Source organism: Haemaphysalis longicornis, unplaced genomic scaffold, assembly GCF_048455015.1.
Source record: "Haemaphysalis longicornis isolate Haplotype H1 unplaced genomic scaffold, Haemaphysalis longicornis Haplotype H1 scaffold_3, whole genome shotgun sequence".
NCBI classification, from domain to species: domain Eukaryota; kingdom Metazoa; phylum Arthropoda; class Arachnida; order Ixodida; family Ixodidae; genus Haemaphysalis; species Haemaphysalis longicornis.
This window is the reverse complement of record NW_027526335.1, coordinates 50,747,422-50,773,254: the sequence shown is the minus strand read 5'-3', so window position 1 is coordinate 50,773,254 and position 25,833 is coordinate 50,747,422. Positions and strand designations below refer to the sequence as shown.

Sequence of the window (25,833 nt, the reverse complement as noted above, 5' to 3'; positions counted from 1 at the left end):
CTTAAATTTCAGCTTTTTATACTCTGGTAGTACCAATAATACCCCGAGATACAGTTGGAGCATGAGCAATGCTAGCGTTGGATATCTATAAGCGGCTAATTAAAAGTTATTACTCTTTGAAGTGAATTGCTTAGAACTCTAAAAGTGTTGTGGGCCCTAAAATTTCATATATGTGTAGTTGGGATAAATGAGAAAATTGTGGTTGATCCTTCTGTCATAGGAATCGGTAAACAAAAAGGTGAAATGTGCCTACACACAGGTGCATTTGAATGTTTATTGTGCATCGATATGAACTTGCACATCGCTATTTATATTTAGTCGATATGGCAATGTTAGGCGCATCAACAAGGCACTTGATTACACGCGCCGAAGGATTGCGTAAATCCGATTGAAACCCCAGGCGTTCGCAAACCGTGAGAACGAAACAGAACGGGTTGTCATAGAATCGTTTGGTGAAGTCACAGTGCGGTACAGCGATAGGAGCATGATTTGCGGGTCGGCAGCAGTCGTGTGGGTGTTCTTGGTGAGCGAAGTCTTGGTTGCGGGTCTCTTCGGCAAAAGCGCGACCAAACTGGTCCTGCTGCGTGGCGTGTACGCCAGACGCGTGTGTTGCGACGAGCTGAGTTTGTGGAACGCGGCGGCGGAGTTCCACAAGCTGAGCGGCGTTCCACATAGGCGGCGGAGGAATAAACACATTAGCTTCCGCTGCTATACGCCTCCCTGTTCGCATGTATTCCTGCGCAATATACCAAAAAGCATTTCGGGTGTGCCTTAGTACCCGTGCTAGATGTCAACAAGCTATGGCGCATGGTGTCCCGGCGCTGAGCAATAATTGCTTTGATTACCCTACAATGTGTTGTTCTTTTTCATACGGGCTGTTTGAACTTAAAACTTTAGCATGCAAAGTAAGCATGCTGTTTGGTACAAAACATGAAATGCATAGTCAAGTGCTGCTGAGCGGCATATGTCGCGGAATTTAGCTCACGCTGAAACTCTGATTCTCTGAACGGCGTCTGCGTCCGGAAGGCTACGTAAACTAGGCATAGGTGGCGCTGGCTAACGAGGAAAACCGAACTGGAATCCACGTAAAGGTCTGCCAGCTGAAGAAGAGAACGCAGGGAATTTTGCAGGGAATGGTTAAGTCACCTGCGGGGAAAATAGGCTAAAAATAGGGACTTTCTGAACCGAGAAATGGGAATTTTCTACTGTGCATACCCAGTATGCACAGTATGCAGATCCTAGACCAACGTAGTCGTGATGAGCCGGTATAGCTGCAAGTAAACATATGTCTTCGCGTTTTTGCGAGACGTGAAGTGAGATGCAGTAATTCGGGAACAACCTGTTAGACACCCTCATCCTCGCCGTTTTTATTTCTCCTACGCTGTTGCAAGCGTGACAATATGTTCTAAAATGGTTAATAGGCTAAATTTTAAAAGTGCAAAGGTAGACCTGGTACATCACCCCGGGTAGTACTGTTTAAATGAAGCTGATATGGTCATGGTTCCATGGATTCATGCTGCCGGAAACCAAAAGCTCCAGAGGCTACCTGGGTCCTTGTAGCGCGAGGGTTCTATAACGCGAGACTCTGACAAACGTAGGTCCCTGTCTGTGCGGTTAGCATCCAGTCACCCCGAAAGTCAATGTGGACGTCTGATGGGCGCATATTCGCGTTCTTAGAAACATAATGAGCATTCTGGTGGGTATGCTGTCATTTCAGCTACTGAATCAGTCGGAGTCCCGTCGAGAGCGCTAACGAGCCGACGCCGTATTTTCTCAGTTCTGTCAATGTAAGGGTGTTTCCTTGAAGAGCACAGCGTAACAACCACTTAAGTTAGGTTCAATTGGAGAAAAGCCACGACATTATAAACCAGACAGACAGACAGACAGACGGGAAACTCATGCATGAGTTACAATTCTCGTGTATCAAGATGCTTCTGCAATGGCTCTGCTCCTCGTACCTTCGCTTGCAAGTAGAAAAACAGGCGGGTTGTCAAGCTGCTGAACGCTGCCTCATGCTAGCGGGGAGAGAGAGAGAGAGAGAGAGAGAGAGAGAGAGAGAGAGAGAGAGAGAGAGAGAGAGAGAGAGAGAGAGAGAGAGAGAGAGAGAGAGAGAGAGAGAGAGAGAGAGAGAGAGAGAGAGAGAGAGAGAGAGAGAGAGAGAGAGAAGAGAGAGAGAGAGAGAGAGAGAGAGAGAGAGAGAGAGAGAGAGAGAGAGAGAGAGAACATCTTTATTATCGGAGCATCTTTGTGAAGGCACCGGCCCTGGAGGATGGATGGGGGGGTTGGGCGGGGTGGTAAACCAAGGTTGATTGTAGTTGCGAATAACCTTAGTTTTAGAGCAATTTTTTACCAAATACCCAGGTGTCTGAGGCCCTAATCATGGTATTTTGTGGTGTGTTTACATCCGTAAAATGTGAGTGGACGCAGTGTGTGGTGCAGCGCTAAACCACACCGACACCAGCTATCTATTGTTTTTTAGTGCTTACATGCTCAAACTAGTTCTGCAAACCACGCTAGAGAATTCGCTCCGCAAAGAAACCGAATGTCCGTCAAACATACACAAAAAAACAGCAAGTTAAGATTTCACAACAAAGATGTCAATGACGCTATGGAAGAGAACGTCTGGAAAGGTAAAACAAATAAGTAAAAAAATGATTGCAACAACTATAGCGGAAGTAATTACGTGGTGGGTAATAAAAACGAACTGCTTGGCTCTTACGCTTCTCCGATGATTTGCTACCCACATTTTTTACCTTTGTAAGGCACGCACGTAAGCATAACTACACCTACACACGCCGCAGGCACGCAGCCGTACCATCCGGCTGGAGACCAAGCCTCTCGCATCTGTCGAGTTGATAGCAGCTGTAGATGCAGCCGTGCATACTCCGTGTGATGTCGACGAATTCCTTGCGGAATTCCCTGCGTAGCGCCTACTAGGCGTTCAAGGTTCTACAGCCCATTGTCCCAATTAGCCCTCCCTTACCCCCTCCTCTTTCAATTGCTTTCAGAGAAGGCAGCAATGTAGAGGACAATACCCGCTTCTGCAACTGGTAGAATTCCACGCACGAAGCGATGCCGATGTACACGAAGGGGGTGCCACTCATCTGACAGCACCGAGAAGTTTTGCTGGAAAACTCTACGAGGAGGTTTAATAAAGCGCTACTCCCTAGTAGGTGTTATGCAAGGCTTTTCTTTGCGAGATTTGTGGATTAATTTGTGCCAGCCGTGAAAATATTGAGTGCCGGGGGGGCAAGCTGTTGTAGGGAGCGCTGCGTTCACCCGACATTTGCGTCCAGAAAAGTGACACTAATGGCAAGCGCAGCCACCGCTAAACGTGCAACAAGAAACATTTCTCGTGACACTTGGGACCGCCTACGCGTTTTGAAGGCGAACGCCTGGCGTACAATTGCGACGGGTACATTTTACATACTGGTCCACCCGGCGAAAAAGGAGCAACGCAATTTTACCTTCCTTACTCCATCTAATTCGTCTTTACCCATCTGAATGAATCTGATTCTACCTTAATTTTGACCTTAATCAACCATAATTGACTCCAATTCATCTTAACGCCCCTTTGATCCCACCTTACTAATCATCACTACCAAAAATTATTAGTCAATTTTAATCCAACGTCATCCAGCTTACTAAGCAGTGCTGTCAATCACTGATATTTATTCACGCTAATCACTGATCATGCTAAACTGTGATATTCATTAAAGGCCTGTCATACACGGCTGGGCTGCTTTGTTTCGCTCCTGCCCTTCCTTGGGTTTTTGTACCATGCAGGTCGACGGCGAGATAATTCAATTTCACCTTCCAATAAGGCATATGAGGCTTCGCTTTGAAACTAGCGTTAAATATTTTTTACGCACGGAACCTAGTGCTCTTTTATTCCGCTTACACGAGAGTGATTGATACACTCTGTAACAGATGATAATTATTATAGGAAACTCCCATTTATGCAACGGGCTGTCAGAAAGGCGCGCCGACGGAGCCACGGCTAGCCGCGGTTGTGGTTCTTCTGAGCATGTGACCACATGAGGGGCTGTTCCTGACGCAGCGGCACTGAACTATTTTAATTCGAAAGCCTTAGGTGTTGGATTAGCGAAAAAACGACGCAATCTGTGAAGCGATAGGCCTAATTTCCAATAGGATTTGACGCTAGTAATACGCGTGCCTAATAAACAAAATACGAGGAGCACACCCATTTGCTGCAGCGCGTTTCATAGCGTGTGCCTTGGAAATAAAAAAGGCCCCTGCAGCCCGGCCTCACCCAGAGGCGCCCCAGTCACCAGAGAGACAGGGCGCTGTGTCGCACTTACTGCGGGTGCTTCCTTCCCTTCTACTCCACTTTGCGCAGAATGCACATGGACACTCAACTACACACTAAAGATTTCACATTTGCTACATCATAAAAAGTGCTTACGGGTGTGAATTTTTACTTTGTATATTTAAAGTTCGCTTCAAAGTCTCCATTTCGAGCGAGTCCTGATAGGCTGAAAGCATACGACCCGGATGTGACGAAGCAGAAGCAAGGCACCAGGGCGTAAGGTTTTGTGCATGTCATTGACCAGAGGCCTTGCAAGTGCTGGACCATAATGAATTTTTCTTCCACTGTGAAGTTTCTGAGAAAGCTGTATAGGTTTCATTTGTAGCTGTACGGCTGCAGTTCAGTTGCGTGTCAAATTTTACTTCCCAGAAACTAACTCCCCTTTGGCCATTTCCCATAAATCTCGTGACTAACCCCTTCGTTTTTTTCGCGACATGCCATCTTGGCTCCTTCCACCGAAAAATTCATTCATTCATTAATTCATTCATTCAGTTGTGCTTTTTGTCGATTAAAACTTCCCATACAGGGTTAATGATGAGTTTTGTTGAAGTTAAGTTAGTCGAGGATGCGATATTTTGGCATTACTACTTCGGAAACAAAGTAAGTTCAGAAAATGAATAAGCGCGGGATAACGGGGCAACATTTAGCATTACTTTTACATGCACGCTTGTGAACGCTTTGTGAAAACACCGACTCGATACTGCCGCTGTAGTTTGTTTCCGGTATGCGCTTAACAACAGCCCACGCCTCCTGTGAGCCTGCCACTACACCCTACCGGCTTGTACCATTCATTTTAGTATGACTGTGCATGCGTATACTCTGACACAAGCGCACACCGTACACACACTCGTGTGGACAGAGGTACACGAAATGTACTAAAACTGTGCAAGAAGATATGACTGTAAAAGTTCTATAATTTTTTTCAATTTTTAATAGGCGCCTGTTGCTGATGCTATCGAAATATTACAACAGAATAATATCGTTTGTGCACAAAAATGATACAAAAGGGGAGGTTTGTGTGGTAAAACATTGAGCTCCAAGTTGTAGATAAATGATATCTGGCGCTGCGTGCCTACATTTATTCCGAAGGATATATTTTTAGTTTGCACGGGCTTATTCACGGAATGCATTGTGTTGTAATATTGCGTACCTGTTAATTAACCTTCACAACACAGTATTTGCTGGTTGGCATTTGTCAATAAAACATTCAGAAACGTAAATAGTCTTCTGTGTTTTTTAGTTCAACATTAATGAACGTGTTTTTTTATACTTACCGAAAACACTGCATCATGAGGCGTAGTTCAAGGAGATAGGACATGACATTTTGTTGTGTCCGTATTTGAATGCCTACACAACCTCCCCGAGCAGGTCAGACAAAATGTTTGAATAGAAAGATAATTCACCTATTTTACACCTACAAGAATTTTATAAAGGTGTGTACTGCATGTACAAACTATTAGGAGCTGGTCATCGCGGCGTGAACGTGAGCTTGTGGTGAGTGAGGGCCACCAGGGGAATGTCGATGTCATTGAGGTCATGGATCTTGCCTTCTTCAGGCAGAATACGGTACTTCTGAAGGAGGCACGTGATGTACAGGAAGATCTCAACGGAGGCCAAAATCTCGCCGGGGCACATGCGTTTTCCTAGAAAACATGAAAGAACAATATAGAGGGATCAAAATAATTGGGATGCATTTTTCGGCTTTTAGAAATAGGTTCTAAATATAGGTTCTGGACCTAAGAAACAACATTGGCCTTCCAATAGGAATGAACGTTTATGGTTTTATGAACGAACGTGTCTTTTGAAGAAACATTTCGGACAAAATCCGCTGTTCTGTACTGGGTTAGTCATATTCGCTTTGCTATGCTACTGGGGGGTCTTAAAATTACCTGACCCACTCATATAGAGAGTACAACAATGAAAGTTTCTGAAGGTCTCATCACATTCCTTGGTTAGAGAGGGACTCACTGCTAGACTACACAAGGGAGCATGGTGTACAGAACTTCTCGTTCCCCGTCCTTGTACTTCACAAGAACAGGCCAACGTTTATACTCCGTTTTTCTGGTGGAAGAATACCTATACTGCCTTGACATAACTTGTTTACGTTTCATGCTTTCCTTTGATAAACTGTCATTTCCAAACCTATATGACGTTATTTTTTTAAATTGAAAGCCTATGATTGTTAAGCAAGCGTAGAGCTTGGTTATTATGGACACTTTTCGTCACCAGTTTTGAAATTCATGACCAGATTGGGATAAGGTGAGGCTAAATGGTTGCTGTCTTTCTCTGTAATAACGAGTTTATCTTTTTGTTGAGCATCATTGGATGGTAAGATTGGTGCTTGAAATCTCGAAGAGCGGGGTGTAATGCAAAGCTTAGATGTCTAGTTGTTCCCTAACACATGACAGAATCACCGTTACAAATGTACTTCAGAGATTATAGTAAATGGTAAAGACTACTGCGTGATGTCTTGTCAAGTGGTTTGTGAGTTATGAAGTCATTATAAATCAGAGAACCCATTCAGGCTCCTAAAGACATTTTGTGGCAAAGTCGCCTGACATTCGCGGACTTTTGTTTGAATTTCTTCAGAAGGAAAATTTATAGGTGTAAGTAAGAACAACGACCAAGTCTGTCAGCATCCTGGACACTTACCGATTCCTTGAATAGGCGAATTAACGGAGCAATTACTACAAAATGTAAGGTAAAACCAAATAAATTATTTTCTTGCTTATATACGAGGGCTTTCGCTAGGCTATCTGACGTACGGTATACTGAGCCACATTTTATAGAATTTAAGTGTCGTCTCACCGATGGAGAAAGGAATCAGGTACTCGGGCTTGGGCTGGATGAGCGTTCCGTCTTTATTCATGAACCGAGTCGGATCAAACTTCGATGGCTCCTCCCATAGCGTCGGATCGTTGTGCACTGCCCAGACGTTCGAGTTGATCACGGTCCCTTTAGGAATGTAGTAGTCGTCGATAACGGTATCCTCGCCAGCTCTGCAATCATTAATGCAAGAACGTTTCGTCAATCTCTCGTGAAAACAGTTGTTCAAGGGACAGTAAAGAGGGAGAGCAACTCGGCCTATGCCGGCTGTTTACATCTGTCGCAGCCGCAGAATTGCTGTTACTTAGCGCCAAACATGCTGAAACCGTGAAAACGTGTTGCACCGCATTTGGTTTGTGCACTGCGGGTTTTGGCGTAACAGCTAAGAATGGTCAAAATTGTGAACGATTTGTAATGCATGAATTTCCATGGTTTTCTGGGTGTCCTGTATACAGATGTAAATTACCATATTTTCAAAATTCTCTTTTTATGCCAGTGTAATAACAGAAGTAGCAAAACTAGACAGGGTTGTAGTTTTTTCCTCTGAAACAAGCGTGACATCAGTTTATTTCAAAAGAATCGCCTTAAAACTCGTCGTACGTTCCTGTTCCTGTTCTCAAAGCGGTCCCTGCAACTGCGCAAAAATCAGTGTCATTACGTCAGTCGCGTTACGATAGCGATTGCTAATTTCCCAGGACATTTAATGAGGTACTACAAAGACAGGTCACAGGGTATTCTGAGTAACTAAACTCGATTAAAAGTGTATTAAGTAACTTGTAATAGTTTTCACGACAACAATTCCTTTTCTCATAGAAGTCCATGAGTTTGAAAGGGAGAAAAGGTGAAAACATCCGAAGTGTTTATGAAGCTCTCGTGGCAAACATTGCGGTGCCAAGCAAGAGGCAGACGGGACCAATGAAGTTTAAATGCAGACTCATAAACCGGGCATGCCCATCATTTTTAGAAGAAAACCTCGATGTGTAGAAGCATGCGAAATCAAGCAGGTGGCCGCGGGAATATATTTTTCTAAAGAACACTAAATCCCCAAGGCTAAATAACGTACCTCCTGGAGAGCCCACTAGCCTGTATATTGCAAGGCTAACTCAGCTGCTGACAATTAAATAGATTGTGCTCTAATGGAATCATTTTACTTACGTGAAATGCTTTCGTACTGCTGATCTGAACAGTACTGTGGTGTGCGGAAATACCGCTGAGCAAGCGCGTCTTGCATGATTAAAAACAGTTGGCAATTCATGCTTCCTTTGCTTGCAGTGTAAACGTATTTGTCTCATCTTTGTTCAATTTAGCGCTAGTATGTTTGCTATAAAAGAGCATCAAACACATTTCTTTTCAGGCCTTTAGTATCCTATATTTCCCGCGCGCCTGTTTTTCACGCGGGCGCTAGGTAGAGCAGATAAGCGGATCGTTTCAAGGCAATAGCGAGGACGTCTCAAAGGCGAACGGTTCCCGGTTGTACATTACAGATATTAAAACGATTATGTAGCTGCAGACTTTATGTAATAGCCGTGACGGCACAACTTTAAGTGACGTCGGTGATGTTGAGATCCCAAGTGACCTAACTTTACACCATTGCTCGTCAGTTCAGCGCAGCGCAGGAATTTGGCGGTAGAGACGGAACCTATGGATACTGACACCACAGACAAACCTACACTGAAAAAAAAGAACATTTTACCCTTATTTTTCTTATTATGAAACAGTTCCCACCTATAACATACAGGGGTGTGTAGTGGCATTTCGGCCTCTTACTATACTGATGCAAGCGCGCGTGTTTTTAGACTTCAAGACCACTTAAAATATAAAACAATGTTTCGCCGTTTCTTACTCCTCACGCCACTTGGCGCAGTGCGAAAGAATCTGACATGGGGATAGAATGGGCATCTAAACTTAAAACAAGGGTGCGAATTTCTCACCGATGTTGCATCTCCATATTTACGAGTGCTGCACGGCATACCGATGCTCCTCTGACCTCAGTAGAATGTTCTTTATTAAGGGAAATGGGGTATGTGGTGAACAAAGGAGTTGAGGGAGAGCACTTGCGCCGATCTCATTAGAGAAGGCCAGACCGGCGGATATTGCGCGCTTCGGTGAGGCGCAGTAAAGCCTAATGGAAGTTCCGGCCACTTCAAAAAGCTTTGAACCGAACGGCGACGAGCTGCGCTGGCAAGAGAAGGGATGTGCCGTTCCAGGTAAATGCGCACGCTTGTGCCTTGACAAAGGGAAAGCGGAAGAGGCCAGAAATGCCAAGGAATTCAACACATAGCGCAAGCAGATGATGATGATGATGATTAGTGGCTTTCCCTTTGAATCGGGGCGTCGGTTGTCAGCAACCGACTTGCCTGTTTTATTACGTTTACATGCCCTACTCCCAGGTTAACCTATAGATTTGCTTCCTCCCTCCCATCTCTCCCTCTTTTCTGTTTTAAACTCATCGCCCCCACCCCCCTTTTTTCTCCCCTCGCTGTTCTAAATTCTCGTCCGCATGATTACTCCACCTGCGTACCAATCCCTTCCCTGTTTTTCCTCCACCACCACTCCAGTCGCCTCTTCGTCACCTCTATGGCCTTGAAGTTGAGGTTCCCCCTCGCCCCAAATCCCAAGGCCTCCGCCAGCGTCGTTTCCCCCTCACCCCGCGGTGGCCGTATCTCTGTGCAGCTCCTGACAATATGGTCTATAGTTTCCCGATCACTGCCGCAGCATGCACACGTTTCATCCTGCTGCCTGTAGCTACCAGTGTATGCCCGGGTTCTCAGGCACCCTGCCCGTGCCTCGAAGAGCGACGCACTGCCTCTCGTATTGCCATAGAATCCCTCCTTCTTAATTTGCCGTTTCTCTGTCCTATAAGTCCCCAGGGTTTTTTTCGCTTCCATTCTCTGTGCCCACTTCGTCGTCTCTGCTGCCTTTACCTGCTTTTTAACTGTTGTGTAAACCCCGCTTTCCCCTACCGACTTTCCGTACCGCTTGGTCAGCTGTCTGGTCCTCCGTCTCCACCGCGTGTCCACGCTCCTCAAATACAGGTACTTAAACACCCTCGCGGCCCATTTTTCGTCCTCCATGTCACGAAGTCGTTCCTCAAACTTTATCTTGCTCTGCGCCTCCCTCGCCTCGAAAGACGACCAGCCGATATCCCCTTGTACCGCTTCATTTGTAGTTTTACTGTGGGCCCCTAGGGCCAATCTGCCTACCGCCCTCTGATTTACTTCCAGGCCCGCTTGGGTCTCTGACTTCATGCACAGAACCGAATTAGCGAAAGTTAATCCTGGTACCATGACCCCTTTCCAGACTCCCCTTACCACCTCGTATTTGCTGTATCCCCAGAGGGCTCTATGCTTCATTATAGCCGCGTTCCGTCTTCCTTTCGTCTTAAGGTGAGCCTCATGCGCCTGCGTGTAATCTTCGCTATTGTTCAGCCATACTCCTAAATATTTATACTCTTTCACCAATGGTATTTCTACTTGCTGCACTGATACTGTTTTGTGCTCCTCGCCGTCATTAAAGACCATGATCCCTGATTTATCTCTGCTAAAGGATAGCCCTAGGTGCGTCGCTTCTTCACCGCATATATCCATCAATCCCTGCATACTTATCTGGTTGTCCGCCATCAACAATATGTCGTCTGCATACATTAGTCCCGGAACCCGTTGTTCCACCACCTGCCCGTTTTTCATGTAGGATAAGTCGAACCCCATCGTGCTGACTTCTAGCTTCCTTTCTAACCCCGTCATGTAGATCATGAACAGCAGCGGAGAGAGAGGACATCCTTGTTTCAGACCCTTGTAGGTGTATACAGGCCTATTGTATGTTTCCCCCTCCCACACTATTTGCACTTGGTTCTCCCGGTATAGCTCCCTGAGTAAGCTAATGAATTCTGCCCCAACTCCCTCGTCCTCCAGGATACTCCAAAGCCGCTCCCTGTCTACATTATCATAAGCCGCTTTAATGTCCAGACAGGCTAACCACAAAGGTCGGTTTTGCATCTTCGCCACCTCTATGCATTGGCTTACCACGAATAAGTTGTCGTCTAGTCTTCTGTCCTTTCGAAACCCATTTTGAAGCTCCCCTAATATCCTATTTTCTTCTACCCACTGCTCTAGTTCGAACTTCACTGCCTGCATTGCTAACCTGTACAGCACTGACGTGACGGTTACTGGCCTATACGAGCTTGGGTTTGTCCTGACTCCTTTGCCCTTGTACACTAAGTTCATCCTGCTCATTTGCCACGCGGCCGGTATTGCCTTTTCTTCTATCCTTGTTCTGATGGCTTGCAGTAGCTTTGCCTTGCTCTTTGGTCCTAACTGGTTAATCAACTCCATCGGTATCCCATTCGTGCCTGCCGCAGTATTCTTGGGGACCTTTTCCTCTGCTCTTTTCCATTTCAGCTTGTCCCCATCTATCTCCAGACATTTCGGCCTACCCGCCGCAACATCTCTGTGTCGCTGCAGGGCCTCTTCATCCACCTTACCGAACTTCTCCGTGATGATTTTGTGCAGGTATGCTAATGCTTCCTCTCCCTTGAGCATCTGCCCCTGCTCGTTTTCTATAGCACCGCCTTCTGTGGGACTCGTACGTTTCCCTAATGCCTGCACATGGTTCCAAAACCTTTTCGGCGCGTCTCTACCCCTTCCTCGTATTTGCGCTACCCATCGCTCGCTGTCCCCCTTTATTTTCGCCTGCACTAATTGCTGCACTTCCTGTTTCATTTTCTTATACTGCTCCCATTTTAGGTCCACCTCCTCCTTATGTCTCCCCATCCTCTTGGCCTGCCTGTGCTCTCTAGACGCCTGTTTACGCCTCTCTATCGCCGCCTTTATTTCTTTGTTCCACCAGCTTTTGGGTGTTTTTTTTCCTCTCCATCGATTGGCACCCTCTGCCTTGACTATTTTTTCCTGCATAGTCTTGATGAGCCTGTCATATTCCCACTCTTCTCCAGGATTTCTTTCTATGTCCGCCTCTATGCTTTTGGCTATATCCGCAATTTGTTTGCTGTTTAACTTTGTGCGCTGCCCCGGTCGACCCGTTTTTTCGCCCCCCAGTTTCCCAAAACTCAGGTTTATGCGCTTGTGGTCACTGCCCAGACTGTGGCCCCCTTCCTCATCTATGGTCATGCCATCCAACCATTCATAAAGTCCCTCTGAAATAAGGCAGTAGTCAATACTCGACTGCCTCCTACCACACTCCCACGTTATTTGACCCTCGCATTTTTGTTCCCTATTTAATATGATCAGCTTCTGGTACTCACACATATCTAGCATTAGATTTCCGTTGAAGTCGGTGTACTCGTCTAGATCTTCGATGTGGGCGTTCATGTCCCCTACCAATAGTACCTCCCCGGAACGTTTCAAATCTTCGATGTCCTTTTTTAGACATGCCACCAGTTTTTCGTTTTGTTCTTTGCTATCCTTACCCGTCCACAGGTAAGACACCCCTAAAGCCATCTCTCTACCCTCCACTATCCCTTTCATCCACACATGTTCTTTACAGTCTTCTTTCACTCTCTTCCAATTAGTCCCCTGCCGTACCAGCATACCTACTCCTCCGCCTTTTCTCAATCCAGCCGTCCTGTTACAACCTTCCCATGTATATTCTCCGATTACCGGAGGTTCCTCCAAGTCCCGTAGGTGCGTCTCGGTCACAGCGTATACCTGGATATCTTCCTCTTCTAGCTGCTTACTAATCTCCATCCACTTCTCTCTTTTCCTGCCACCCTGCATGTTTATGTACGCGATATTCAGTTTCGCCCCTCTCTTCTTTACACGCCGTCGTCGTCCCTTTCGTTTGCCTGCACCGATCTGTACCGACCCCGCTATCTCCCTTTGCTCCTTGCATTTGTCTACGCCATCTTCGCAAAGGCCTGTGGGCCCCCTAAAAAAGCCACAGTTCGCGCCGCGTGTCGTCTTCCGATGGCTGCTCCCACCTGCCCGGTGAAATGCACTCCGTCACGCTGGAACGCCCTTTTCCGGCCCATCCATCGGACATCCCTGTTGATGTCTGCGACAGTGAAACTCAGCTCCTCGGTTTACCGCTACAACGTCCCTTTCCACATGTACCCCTCTCCCAATTATCTCTGGTACTGTGCTCACGACGACCTGCACATGTGGGCACAGCTCCCGAAGTTCCTTCACCCCCTTTTCTAGCTGCTTGCGCACTCCCGCGCCCCTTCCCTGCAGAACGTCATTGGTTCCTCCTGCGATAATCACTAGGTTCTGCCCCTGCATATTTTCCCACATTTTATCCTTTGCCTTTTCTAACACTACAGTGACCGTCTGCCCCGGGAACACGCCAACCTGCACTCTCTCGTCCTCTCTCACCCGGCCTCTAATCTACATTTCTGAGTACCGCATGTTGGAGTCCCCCGCCACGATCACCATGCGCCTTTCTTCCTTTTCCTGGCTGTTCTCCTCCTTTCCCTTCTCGGGGTCAAGCACTGCCGACCCATCTGCCTCGTGACCTGCTTCCTCGTTTGTTGGGATGTCACCCTTCGTCGCCATTTTGAGCTCCATTTGCGCCAGCCTCACTTCGAGTGCCTTCCTCTGCTCTTTTTCATCCTTCAACTCCTCCTGTAGCTCGCCTACCTGAACTTTGAGCTGCTCCTTTTCTTCCTCGAGCCGGTCGAGGCGCGACGCTAGCACACACACTCTGCATATGAATTCCTGTCCTTCCGCGTCCTCGACCGACTCGAATCTCGTCTCCTCGAGCGGGTATTCGTGCTCGCACCCCGTGCACATCACACCCGGCTTCTTCCTCTGAGGCATGGTACTGCCCGTCCAAGGCGTGCCCAACTCTGGCTTATTTCACTGCCGCGTTCTCGCGCGCTCCCTTCCAATCTAAAAGTAAGCCGCAACGTGCGATTCTTTAATACAGCATCAATTCTTCTTTCACGAATTACCAACGCTTACAAACCGCCACGTGCAACAACCGCGCGACACCTCTGATTCGGTCACTTCCCTACGCTAACAACTACCGCCCCTTTCAACTAACCTACATCTCTCCCTAAAACATGGTCACTCTAAAAAAGGAATAATAAATATAAAACACTTATCCGTTTTCGTCGTCGATGCCTCCGCCGCGCTCTGTACGTCTGCACACCTCGACAGCTCTCTCGACGTCCGCAAGAATGGAGCCCGAGCGCCCTCTGATGGTTGCACTTATAGTATTACACAATGGTCCCTTGATCGGCAATATAAATTTGGCGTACCTTGCAAAGCTAGGACTGCAGTCTTACGAGGAGAGAAATTTAGCGAGGGTTATGGACCAGTGCTATGGTGTCTAGACAGGAACCACTCCACAAGTCCCTAGCAGTGAACATGCTAAAGTGAGGGGGGGGGGGAGGTGTCTGAGACGTCGTGCCACTGTTCACAAAGTGTCGCATTCAAACCTCGGACGAAGAGCGGATTTCCGCTGGCAGCAGGTGTAAAGTGCAATGATTTGACTATGAGTGGCAAAATGAAATACAGGGTGATCAAAGTTAAGTGGACAGGTGTCCCTCATGGCGATAATTACTGTGCCTCTGGCACACTTGCGACGGCCTAGAAAGCCTAGCCTAACAATTACGCGTGACAACTCACCCCCTGGGCACGCCGATCGACGAGACGGTCTTCCAACGGTACATCTCCCATATGCAGGCCATCGTGAAGGGCATCTTGTTGCGGTCCTCCCATGTGGGCTGTCGCTCGCGGCCCACTACCTCGTCGATCTCCTTCTGCACTCGAGCCTGAAGCGTGTCCGCGTTGTTGGCGAAGTTCAGCATGTGCCAGTGGATCGTCACGGCCACCGCGTGCGAGCCGGCGATGAAGAAGTTCAGCGCGTTGCCCATGAGAAACCGTGCTGTGTAAGATGAAGTGTACGATTGCATTATGTCTTTCTATCTCTGTGGCTTTAGCTAACCTCGTGTGCTCTGTTCATCTGGCTCCCCAAAACCTTAAAATTAGCAACGTTTGTGCAGCTTCCCTACGTAAGCGTGATCATAACGGCGTCACCGTTACGACCATGTCCTGGGAACACCTGGATGGCGACGAACATTAGCTCGCAGAACACAAGGTGTTAAACCCTACCTCCATCGGTTTGAAGCGAAATGAAGCCTTGCTTGAATTGGAATTGGTCGTAGCGGCGTATGATGATTCAAGCTTGGGGCTGTTGTTTCTCTCATAAACAAGTTCGAGATATGACACTATGGCCAGGTCGCTGACGTAACACCGCTAACGAGGAAAGAATCATATTTCTTACAGAATGTTGTGGCACGTCAGATTGTCAAAGGTTGTCTACGTATGATGCAGACATAACTATATATGCTGCTGTTCCACCAGATAAACAAGACAGATAACGCGCATCTGCTGCCGGTTTGTGAAGAACTGTCTCATGCCGACCTTAGGGTTTCAAAAGGTTGTTTTTTAATTACTGAAAATACCACATAGGCGCCTTTCTAGTCATCTGCCTTGCTTGCTCTTCCTTCTGGGATTGAGTGCACGCGGGACGACGGATGTACCTTATTATGATTGAAACCAGTTCTGAAGCAGAGACTGCATTATTCTTTCATGTTATTTAGTTCACCAATTGTCACTTTATACTGCAAAGTCTACACGTGTGGATGACCCCGGAAGCGGAAGAGGCCAGCAGGATTCGATTTCCGACTAGCGACGCCTACGTGTGCAACGTAAACATCAGTGGTGCATCACTGCCATGGAAAGGTTGCAGCAATGTATTTGAAGGTAAATAATTAGTTTTTCTTATAGATTCTGAAACGTTTCCGCACATGCGCAGTTGCGCCCGTCGACTATCATGTACCATCCTTAGACGGCTTCTCGGCTGTGCACAGCACTTTAATATCAGCATCATTATCGAGGACAACATCATTCGGTCGCGCTACTTCGTTACAGCTTGTGCTGTATATTCTTATTGTATGCGTACCTATGAAAGCATACGACTATACAGGCAATATGTTCAATTCCTGACCACGGCTATTTCATTCTTCATGGAAGGTGAAATGCAAACATGATGCAATATGCATGATTCAATGCGCATGAAATTTCCGCACGCGTTGAAGGACCACAGGATTTCTGCGAAGAGCTGTAGTTCTCAAATTCAGGCAGCCTAATAGGTAAAGTGGTTGCGGGGCGTAGGAAGCTCTAAACATTTGATTCGTCTGACGTCCATGGCACACGGATATTTTGTTCAAACGAACAAAAAGTGGAATACTTGTTCTAGTTGAGATCGAGAAAAATTCCCAGCAGGAATCTTTTGCACTTATTTATGACTGTGAAGCGAGACATTCTGACAGCCATATGCACAGAGGCGCCACAGGCGCTTCATGGCTCCTTTGGCACTGATAAGCGCTAGTCTTCTTGCTTGAAGGATTTGCAGATATCTGTAATGTGGGGCACGTTCATCCAGTTCCCGAGAAGGTATTGTGCTCATTACGATTCGCTTAATTCGTCGTAAGCCTCCATTTTCTTCGTACGAGGCCTTACTTTGCAGAAAGCTTAAGTTTTGTGCATTTTCTTTGTCACACCTTTTTTAACAGGGGAGCTGGGCTCTTACCTGCAGAATAAACAGAGGCCATGTAAAAAAAAGCTGCCCAGGCATAAGATCACCGAGTTTCGCAAACCAAGTGGAGACAACGGAAAAACGCCAAATCTCAATTGGGCATGTAAATACTCTCCCTTGGCGCTTCTTACAGATCGTCAGATGGTCTAACTGAAACGCCTCTTAGCCTACGTGTAGCTTCGGCACGCAAAAGAAGTATTCAAATTTGAATTTGTAGTAGGATAATCTATGCAATATAACAGTCGTTTGTGGGTGGTTTTTATACATTATGCATAAGCGCTTAATTTAATGGAAACTGAGGCAGTTATAAAAACGTTGTGAGACATGAATTCAAGCACTGACACTAACTATAAACATTGTGCTTACGCAAGAAGTTTGAAGCGGGATCATTTTCGTGCTCTTTGATCTTCTTTAGGTATCCGTCGATGAAGTCGCGGTTGAAATGCTCATCCATGGTTTTCTTGTGCTCCTCGATTTGTGCCCTGCAACGGAATGCCACAGAGATGCACGGTCACAAAACTGGGGCTTCGCACACATGCAACGAATTGAAAGAATACGAGGCCGTTGATGGTACATAGGCGGAAATCTTCTACCAAGAATGGCCCCAAGAAGAAATTAAAGCCGTTCCACTCAATGTGAAACCTGTCGGAAGAGCGGAGCAGTAATTCATCATAATGGGCTGTAGCGCCGCAATCCGCACACTGCTGCCGCCCCATGCCAATCAAATTTCTCGCCTTTCTCAAATTTCTCAAATCTCAAACTGCACCAGCGGGAGTTCGGCTCTTTTTGTGTTTGCTTTTCGTCCCGTACGTGGCGGCGTTTCACTGCCACTTTTTTTTTTGCTTGCTATCGTAAAAACCAACCCAACGAGCTTTCCTAACTAGATGAATGCGGGGGCTGCCGGTTAATTACGCATATTTTGCCCCAAAGGTACCTATAGTTTTCTTTGCGCCAAACGGCGGGGAAATGTATGACAAGCGCCAGCGGTTCACCAGTTTCGTAAACTGCTTGGCTTTCGAAGCCTCTGGGTTACGCCGCGACGACAGGCGCTACGACGGAACGCCGGCTCTACTTCGGTCCAGCGAGAGAGCTACGATGAGAAGGCCCGGCCCTAAAGTGCTCTGCACCATGGCAGAACGTTGTTATTAACGGCTTTGGACGCGCAACACGCTGCTCCACCCACAGCATAAAGCGCGCAATGCTAAGTTCATGACTTCGAAAAACCTGGTGCGCGTGTCATTTGATCCTAGCATAGCTGCTTACCGACAATCCAGGGAAGCTCTATCTTGCACATGCGCAGTGGTGCATTAGTGTGTCACGCTTCTAGGGCTAGTCCCCGGCTGGAAACACCGTGCTTGCTGGTCGACCACTATACTGTGTGCGCTGTCTATATTCACGTTTCTCAGGCACCACGGATGCCACTCTTTACAACATGGTTTTGTCATAACTGACGCATGCGGACCGTTCTGATATCCTAATTTATTTTGTTGTACTAGGAAGAAGTGTACTTGCCAAAATGTAAAATACACAGCTCACGTTGGGGAAATTAATACCGAACGCATCGTTTGGGAACTGAAATCTGTTGCTAGTGGACTACAGAACAGCAGTACTGGAGTTCTGTACCTACGAAAAAGCCCCGTGTTCTCAAAACGCCGTCTAATACGAGATGCCCGCACTTACTACTTAAACTTTCGTACGAGGAGCAATGAATTTTACGTTATCCGCAATTTCGCTCAGAGGGCGCTTTGTTGTTTTATAGACGCCATTGTAAGTGAGGAGGCAATCGAAGGTGAAGTAGGTGGAGGTGAAGTCAAACTTCACCACATGTAAAATGGGAAGTTCACAGAATTTTGAATGAAGTTGGTCTCTCATGGATGTCCGCATAGCAAGGCCAGAAAATCTTAAAACATTACTTTATCAAGAAGACGTTCAGTTCATTTGACCTCTCGAATCGCACGTCTGTGGGCAAGCGTTGGCAACATACTGTTCTCCTTTTTCTTCTGCCACATATTTTATTTAACGTACGTAACTAAATGTCGTTTTTAGCAGTTAAGCTGTTTAGCAAATCGTAATTTTTCGTGTGCGTAGTTAAAAATACCAAGAAATTGCCGTGCGCGCAAACGTGTGTGCGGGCTTCGCGGCGACCGCCCGGGAGTTTGCAAAACCTAAAAAAATGCCGAACGTTCGTGGGTGCGTGCGCTCGCGACGACCGCCGAGCGTCCCCTGCGCGAGTTTTTCAAGCCAATCATACTCACTTAGGGAGATTGGGAAAGATTGCGGCGACAGCCCGAGAGTTAAAAAACCACGAAAACGCCGAGCACTCACGTGTGCGCGCCTCGCGACGACGGCCTAGCGTCCTTGGGGCATTGTTTGTCAAGCCAAGCATACCGACTTTAGGAGATTAGCCAAGGCTTGCAAAAAAAAAAAAAGACTCCAGTGTTCGCCGTAATCGTGGCAACACTTGCTTGGAACGAGAAAGGCATAGCATACGGCCGTCCAAGGGGATGTCCAATGATTGCCACTTCCAAAAATGAGGAAGGACGCTCATACGTTTGCAACAAAGAGGGAGTAAAGCTCGTTGCGGCAGCGCAGAAGGAGCAAATCGACTGCAATCGGGGACTAAAACATTCGCGATGGCCGTGAAGATTGCGTACAGCTTCGCCACTAAGCTCGAAATTAAAGATGTTTTAGATGCGAAGCATTTCATGCTCGGGGCTGTGTCCCTCCCTCCCTCGTTGTCCGCCATCCGCACTCTACTGCGCATGTGCGTCTCTACAGCCCGTCAGTGTTTGCGCTGACGTCAGCGCAGTCCACTATAAAAAGAAATAGGCGGCGCCCGGTTTTGATCCCACGACTCTGTGGCCGCAACGGGAGGTACGTGGCGCTCTTCCCACTGCGCTACAAACCGAGACGGGAGCATGTGGTACGAACGCGCCTTATGTCCTTCACTCATTAAAACTACGTCAAGAAGCAACTGATACAACGAAGGCACGCGAAGCTGAACGTCAACGGAAAGGACGAACTGAAAACTAATGGGAGCTTCAGTCGACCCCATGGCTGCTTCGCATACTACTCAGGGTTCCCCTACGGGAAGATGGTGTAATTTTTTTCTCTGTCTCTCTCGCTCGCTGCCTTGAAGACTTACGCATTAGTGTGAGTATCCTCCATTTTCATTTTTACCATAATTGTTTGGTATTGACAGGGGGAAGGGCCGAGGGGTCGCACCCCAGCCACCTAGAAACGTTTGAACTTTAGGGCCTTGTGGAAGCGCCGAGAAATGCAGGCTAGCGAAAATCATTATGCTTTCGTGTGCGATGCACCAAATAACCTTGTGCGTTTGCGCCGTCAGCCCTTACCAGAAGGATCAGGCGTTTTACAATGTACAAGAAGAGAAAAAGACGAAAAGAAACACTGAGAAAGAAAAACATAGTATGCTGGTCCACTTTGAAATTTTTTGGTTTTAGATATTTTATTTTTCTTTTTCCCTCTGATTTCTTGGTACGGGAAAGCGCCCAAGTTTGCGCTTGCTATCGCTTGAAGTTTATTCCCTCACTTACTTGCTCCCTTACTTTTGCTTCTTATCATGTTTTATTCTTCCAGGCCCCCGTCCCCACCTCTGAAATGATGTCTGGTGTATGGTGCTGCCATGATATGGTATTTCAGTATTCAGTGTTTTACTCTGTGGGGAATTCTGTGCATTTTTTTGCTCATTATGCTCTATACGCATGTGAAAAGCCGTGCATGACTGATCTCTCAGTCATCGTCGTCGTCCTGTGTATTTACGCTTTCGTCAACGTCTTTTTCCGCGCCGGTTTTCACGATGAAATCTCAGGAATTAGCGTCTGTCAGGCTTCTAGCTTTTTCGTTTTCCTCCGGTCTTTTCGTCTTCTCTCTGTGTGTGTCCGGAACAAAAATATGGTTACGCTGATTCGTTGATGACAGGGATGACCAGCGAAGCTGAGTTTTAGTTTCTATTAGGGTAGGTATAGTTCCTATTAGGGTATTAGGGTATAATAACCAGATATAAGGCAAATGGAGGAGGTTACCCGCCGTGGTGACTCAGTGGCTAAGGCTTTATGCTGCTGAGCTCAAGGACGCGGGTTCGATTCTCGATCAAGCCGGCCGCTTTTCCCATGGAGGCGAAAAACGAAAACGCCCGTGTGTACGAGGTTTCCGCGCACGATAAAGATCCTCATGTGGTCAAAATTAACCTTGAGGCCTCGACTACGGTGCGCCCCATCGCCTTTGTAGCGTCGGCGCGTTAAACCCCATATACGATGAATAAAATGTCGAAGGTCGTTTCTATATTGTTTACAAGCGCATTGGCGAGGCACTGTCGCAACCAATGCGACAAACCAAAGGTTGCCATGCAGTATACTCCCGAGTTAATTAGGGCAACGACACGCGCCAGGATTTATTATATATGTTTATCGTAGGAGACAGCTGTTAGCCCAATTTCAGCAGGTTTCGCCAAATTAGGCGAGAATGCTCGAACGGCTTCGGAGTAAACTGTTTCATTTATGTGGTATGAAAACTGAGACTGCATGTATTTATGCTAACGGCTGCGATAAAGCTCTCCGCTGTTATGGAGTTGTCTGAGCAGCCGCACGTCGTAAAATTTGTTTACGGACGACGAAAACGGGTTACATCGCTTTGTACACCGTTATTCCTCCCATAAAATGTCTTAGGTGGAGTTTATGCGGCATGAAACGCATGGTAGGCTGGCAACACTGGAACGTTAGCATAAAGCAAACACGAGTAAAAGTGACAGAAGGAACCACGAATTCGTACGTGATGTCCGTACGCGATGAACGGCCCAGGTAAGGGGGCCTTATACAAATATGAGGGGCATATACATATCGTTACTTGCGGAGGCTATCGTTTTCCGCACGCATGACGAATTCTACACACGTCCGATAAATATGGAGATGTAGGCCAGTGCAAGTTAGGCGTTGGGGCGCAGAGATGATACGCAAGATCGATCTGAGTAATAAGAATGGGGAAAGAATGTGTGCCCAGACCGTTTTTTTTTTTTTGCTGTGATGCGGGTTAGTACAAAGTTGTGGTAGCCGGGAGTGAATGTTGCAAAGGCTAAATAAATGAATAGGGGCGCCTGTAGCCATAGCGCCCACTTTTCTGATGGAGCCGAAAAGTGAAAACGCCCGTGTGTTTGAGATTTCGGCGCACGGTAAAGGTCCCCAAGTGGTCAAAATTAATCCGGAGCCTTCCACTACGGCGCGCCTCATCGCCCGTGCAGCGTCGGTGCGTTAAACCACAGAATAAATCAATCAAACCTGTTTCGTACCATCATCATTTATTGTGCCTATAAAGGCCCCTTGCGGGGTATTACATAAGGGAATGGGGCAAAACAATAGTACACGCATAACACGAATACAGACAGTAATACAGGCAACAATTCGGACATACATACGTGTAGAGAAAGTAAAGACGTACTGACATGAAAATGTTTTTGCGTAATTAAGAGCACTGCAGTTGACAACCTTAAAAAAAGAAAAGAAATGAAAGAAAAGAGACAAGGAGGGAGGGATAGAAATGAGCAATTCTAAGAAGTTATCCGTTCCCTAGTCCACCGCACAAAACAAAAAAAGCCATACTTTCTTTGTTGAAACAAAAAAATGTGCAGTTCAGGCCTTTAGCGATAACCAGTTCTGGCCCAGAAGTTATTTTTTCCGCTAACAAATGGCACGCCGCAGGCCATGCCTTTATCTGACACTGCCCGAACCAGTGAAAGAACAATGTAACATGCTCTTCGCGGGATTTTCTGCCCTCATTTCTAGTCCCCAATGAAGAAAACAAACGTCCAAACGCGAAAAAGCCATGATGGGTCAACAAATACCACCCATCTCTTCAAGTGGTTGTGTGACCTTGTCTGATGCTAAGAGAAAGTTTCTATAGATTTAGATTTATTAAAGAGGGTGTGCAAACGGTGGAGCCTGTATTTTTGTAAGGTTATGTAGCTTCACAGTAAAGAAAGGAAACATTTCAAATACGCTAACATTCAAAACAATTTATTGTATTTGTATTCGAGCAGATAATAGCAAAGCTGACATTTCTTACTATTAATTCCTGGCTGAATATTCGGGCATACTGCAAATACTGGGACAAGCGTTCAGGCTTCAGTAAATTTCAGTTGTTGGTCAGCACTGTGCCCGTGTATCTCTCGAGTGTCCTTCGTTCCCTTACGTTACAGTTGAACATTTTCGAGTGTTATGAAACACGTCCCCAATGGGAATAAAGCACGCAACAGGCACTGCTGTGGACGCTTATCGTTGTTGTTGTTGATTCGTTCAAAAGAAAGTGGGAAGGAAAGGATGCACTTCGGAACCAATTGCACCCATTCACAAGGTACAGCTCCATACAAGGCAGGGCGGAAGAGAGAGAGGGGGGGGGTGCAGGAAAATATAGGGAAGCGAATAGCATAGAAGAAGAAAGTGTATATATGAGACGAAGACAATCTGCAGGGCCACCGTAGTTAGAGTCATCACGCGTGTTTCGAACGCTAGCAGCCGGGTGCGCAGTAGGGTGCCCGCTTCACCCAACCTATAGCCTAGTAACTCTTTCCCTTCAATAACGTGAAGCCACTGCTCCAAGGCCCTTCCAACCGCATCACAATTAACTGGGGAATTGACATCCCCACGTTTGCTGGCTAGGATAACACTAAAGTACTTCCAAGTTTTATGGAGCTAATCAATTTAAAAGTACGCAAATCACAAATTACAAAATCACAGTGATTTTTCTTGCAGCCGCTTATACTTGCACCCGCTTGGTCAATCGTATTCTGTGTCATGCACTCATTTGACTTCGCAGCCCAACCACGTTTTGGGCTGCGATGTCAAATGAGTGCACGACACAAAATGCGCGACACTGCGACATTTCGCAGCGTTTTTAAAACACAACTGTGCGGGTGAACGCATGTCTTTTTAGTAATGTCTTGCAGATATGGGGCAGTGGGGATCCTGACCTTGCATATTTAGGTATAGTTTTGCGTGCATGCCCTTTGACACCAAAACACCGCCTCTAAAATTCAGGTTGCACTAGTAATCGAACATCCTGGTTTCGTAGCGTAAGCCACACAGGCCGAGGTTGAGCAGTTTCGCGTGGACCTTGAAGGGTCATGCTGCGCAAGCGCGAGAAGCATTGGATTGGATTGGATTGGGTTGTATGAGATTGGATTGGAATCCAATCACATTGGAGTACGGGTGTGTAAAGAATTGGGTCTGCCACAAGCGCCGGTCTGCGCATTACAGAGGAGGGACGTCATAGCCACGGCCGACGCACTGGCGCCGGCGGTTCCCCAGCTGTGCGCCTCCGTTGCGCAGTAGCCAAGTCTGACGCTGCGCCGGAGCCGCTGGATAGCCGTTTCGCGTAGCTCCTGGAGAGCTCTGCTGCGCATGCTCGAGGAGCAGTGGCTGGACTGGACTGGGCTGGGCCGGACTGGACTGGATTGAATTGAATTGGATTGAACTGGACTGGAACTGGATTGGATTGGATTGGAAATCACTTTAGCAGCAGTAAGCATGATAATCAGCTAATCCTACACAACCAGGTAAGCTAAGAATACCCAGCTGAACCTTAGCTCACGCTACGTATATCCTGACATAGCCGAGCTAAGCCACTGCTAATTTTTCAAAGGCATGGGTAAGGGCGTAGACATTCTCATCGCGTGAAGCCTTTCCTTCGCTATGTACAGTTGAGGTATGCAGACCCCACCTGCTTCTGTCGAATTTATGCTCTGTGGTGGAGTCAAGGTAACTATAAATGGTAACGAAGCTTCGGGCGAAAAGCGGTTCAGAACCTATCGCCAGCGACATCAAAATAAGGGGGTTATGGGAGTGGCGAATGAAGCGCGGCTAGGTGAGGAGGGAACAAACACTAATAACAAAAAAACAACTTTTGTTCAACGATAAAATAATATTTATATTTCACGCACCTTATTTATTCCTTAGTCACATTTATTTTTTAGTCACAGTGTGCAAAGAATTTATGAAAATGTTGTTCGTTGTCAGACCTTTTTGTAGCGCCCTCTGAAGAATTGCACATGTCATCGCTCTGTGATGCAGTCCTTGTAGCGTTCGGAAAGGCGCGCCTAAAGTTCGTCTGCTAGGAAACGCCCCTCACACGTTTTGATGGGGCGCATTTGCATTCGTTTTTTCTTCTTAATTTGGTGCGCAGTTAATTCTTTGGGTGCGTGGAGTTGTGAGGTGCCTTGTATCGTGGGTTAACACGTTTAGTACCGTGCCCGGCGGGCATGGTGTCTTACGGGACGATGCTGCCAACGGTTGGGGCGGAGCGCTTTCCTCGGTACCTACGGAAACGATGTGCTGTACAAGGTTGCAACAGCAACTCCCGTACGCCTGGGGTTTCGCTGCACCATTTTCCTCTCATTTCCACACGTAACGCGAAACTATAGCACTGTTAATAAGTGCACGGGGGGTTGTGTAAGGGGACGTGGTGGTGCCTCGAAAAAAAATGGCTCTAAATCTTTGTTGTATCACAGTTATCTCTTGATTTCACCTCAAGGTTTGCTCAGAGCAAGTGGTGTCAATTACTCTAGGACTTCTCAGCGTATTCAAATAGCGCAAATATTGTGCGCCACTCGAATTCAAACGATTCGCATTGTCTATCTCAGTGCCTTCTCTTTTGCATTACAACGCTTATAGTGATCGCTGCTTCCCGCACTTGTATGCGCAAGCAATATTTTCATCACAGTACTGTGTCGTGCTGCTCCGTGCTGCGCTGCTGCCAGATCTTTCCTGCTATATGTGTTTTTACTTACTGCCGTCGCTTTCTTTTGCGTTGATCCATTTTTTTCTCTTTTTACTTATCTGTTGCGACACTTGTCTAAATAATGCAACCAGGAATTTGCAGGGGTGAATCCTGGATGAAGTTCTGTACAAACCCATGTCTACTTGATAAGACGCTGGGACAGCTGCGATGTGCTCGCTGCACTTCGTGAATCGGCATTCCTGCGGCCCGGTTTTCTTCATCAAGATGCCGTGCCTAGTTCTTTTCTCTTGTCTGGAAGCAGTTCTGCTGTTGAGCCTTTCATTGCTCATAATGCTATGTGTTACGGGTGAAATCAATTTTTCGGCGCGTAA

General features: G+C 46.8%; 1 protein-coding gene across 1 annotated transcript in view; it reads right to left on the bottom strand.

The window, feature by feature from the left end:
• Positions 1-5,257: 5,257 nt before the first annotated feature.
• LOC144174439 (cytochrome P450 2A5-like) overlaps positions 5,258-25,833 on the bottom strand; it is a 44,856-nt gene continuing 24,280 nt past the window's right edge. Inside the window, exons 6-9 of the mRNA XM_077703155.1 lie at positions 17,081-17,196; positions 14,740-14,998; positions 7,139-7,329; positions 5,258-5,973 (exon numbers count right to left, since the gene is read on the bottom strand). Coding sequence (XP_077559281.1) covers positions 5,798-5,973; positions 7,139-7,329; positions 14,740-14,998; positions 17,081-17,196 — 742 coding nt within the window. The 3' untranslated portion in view covers positions 5,258-5,797. The remainder of the gene's footprint in view (positions 5,974-7,138; positions 7,330-14,739; positions 14,999-17,080; positions 17,197-25,833) is intronic.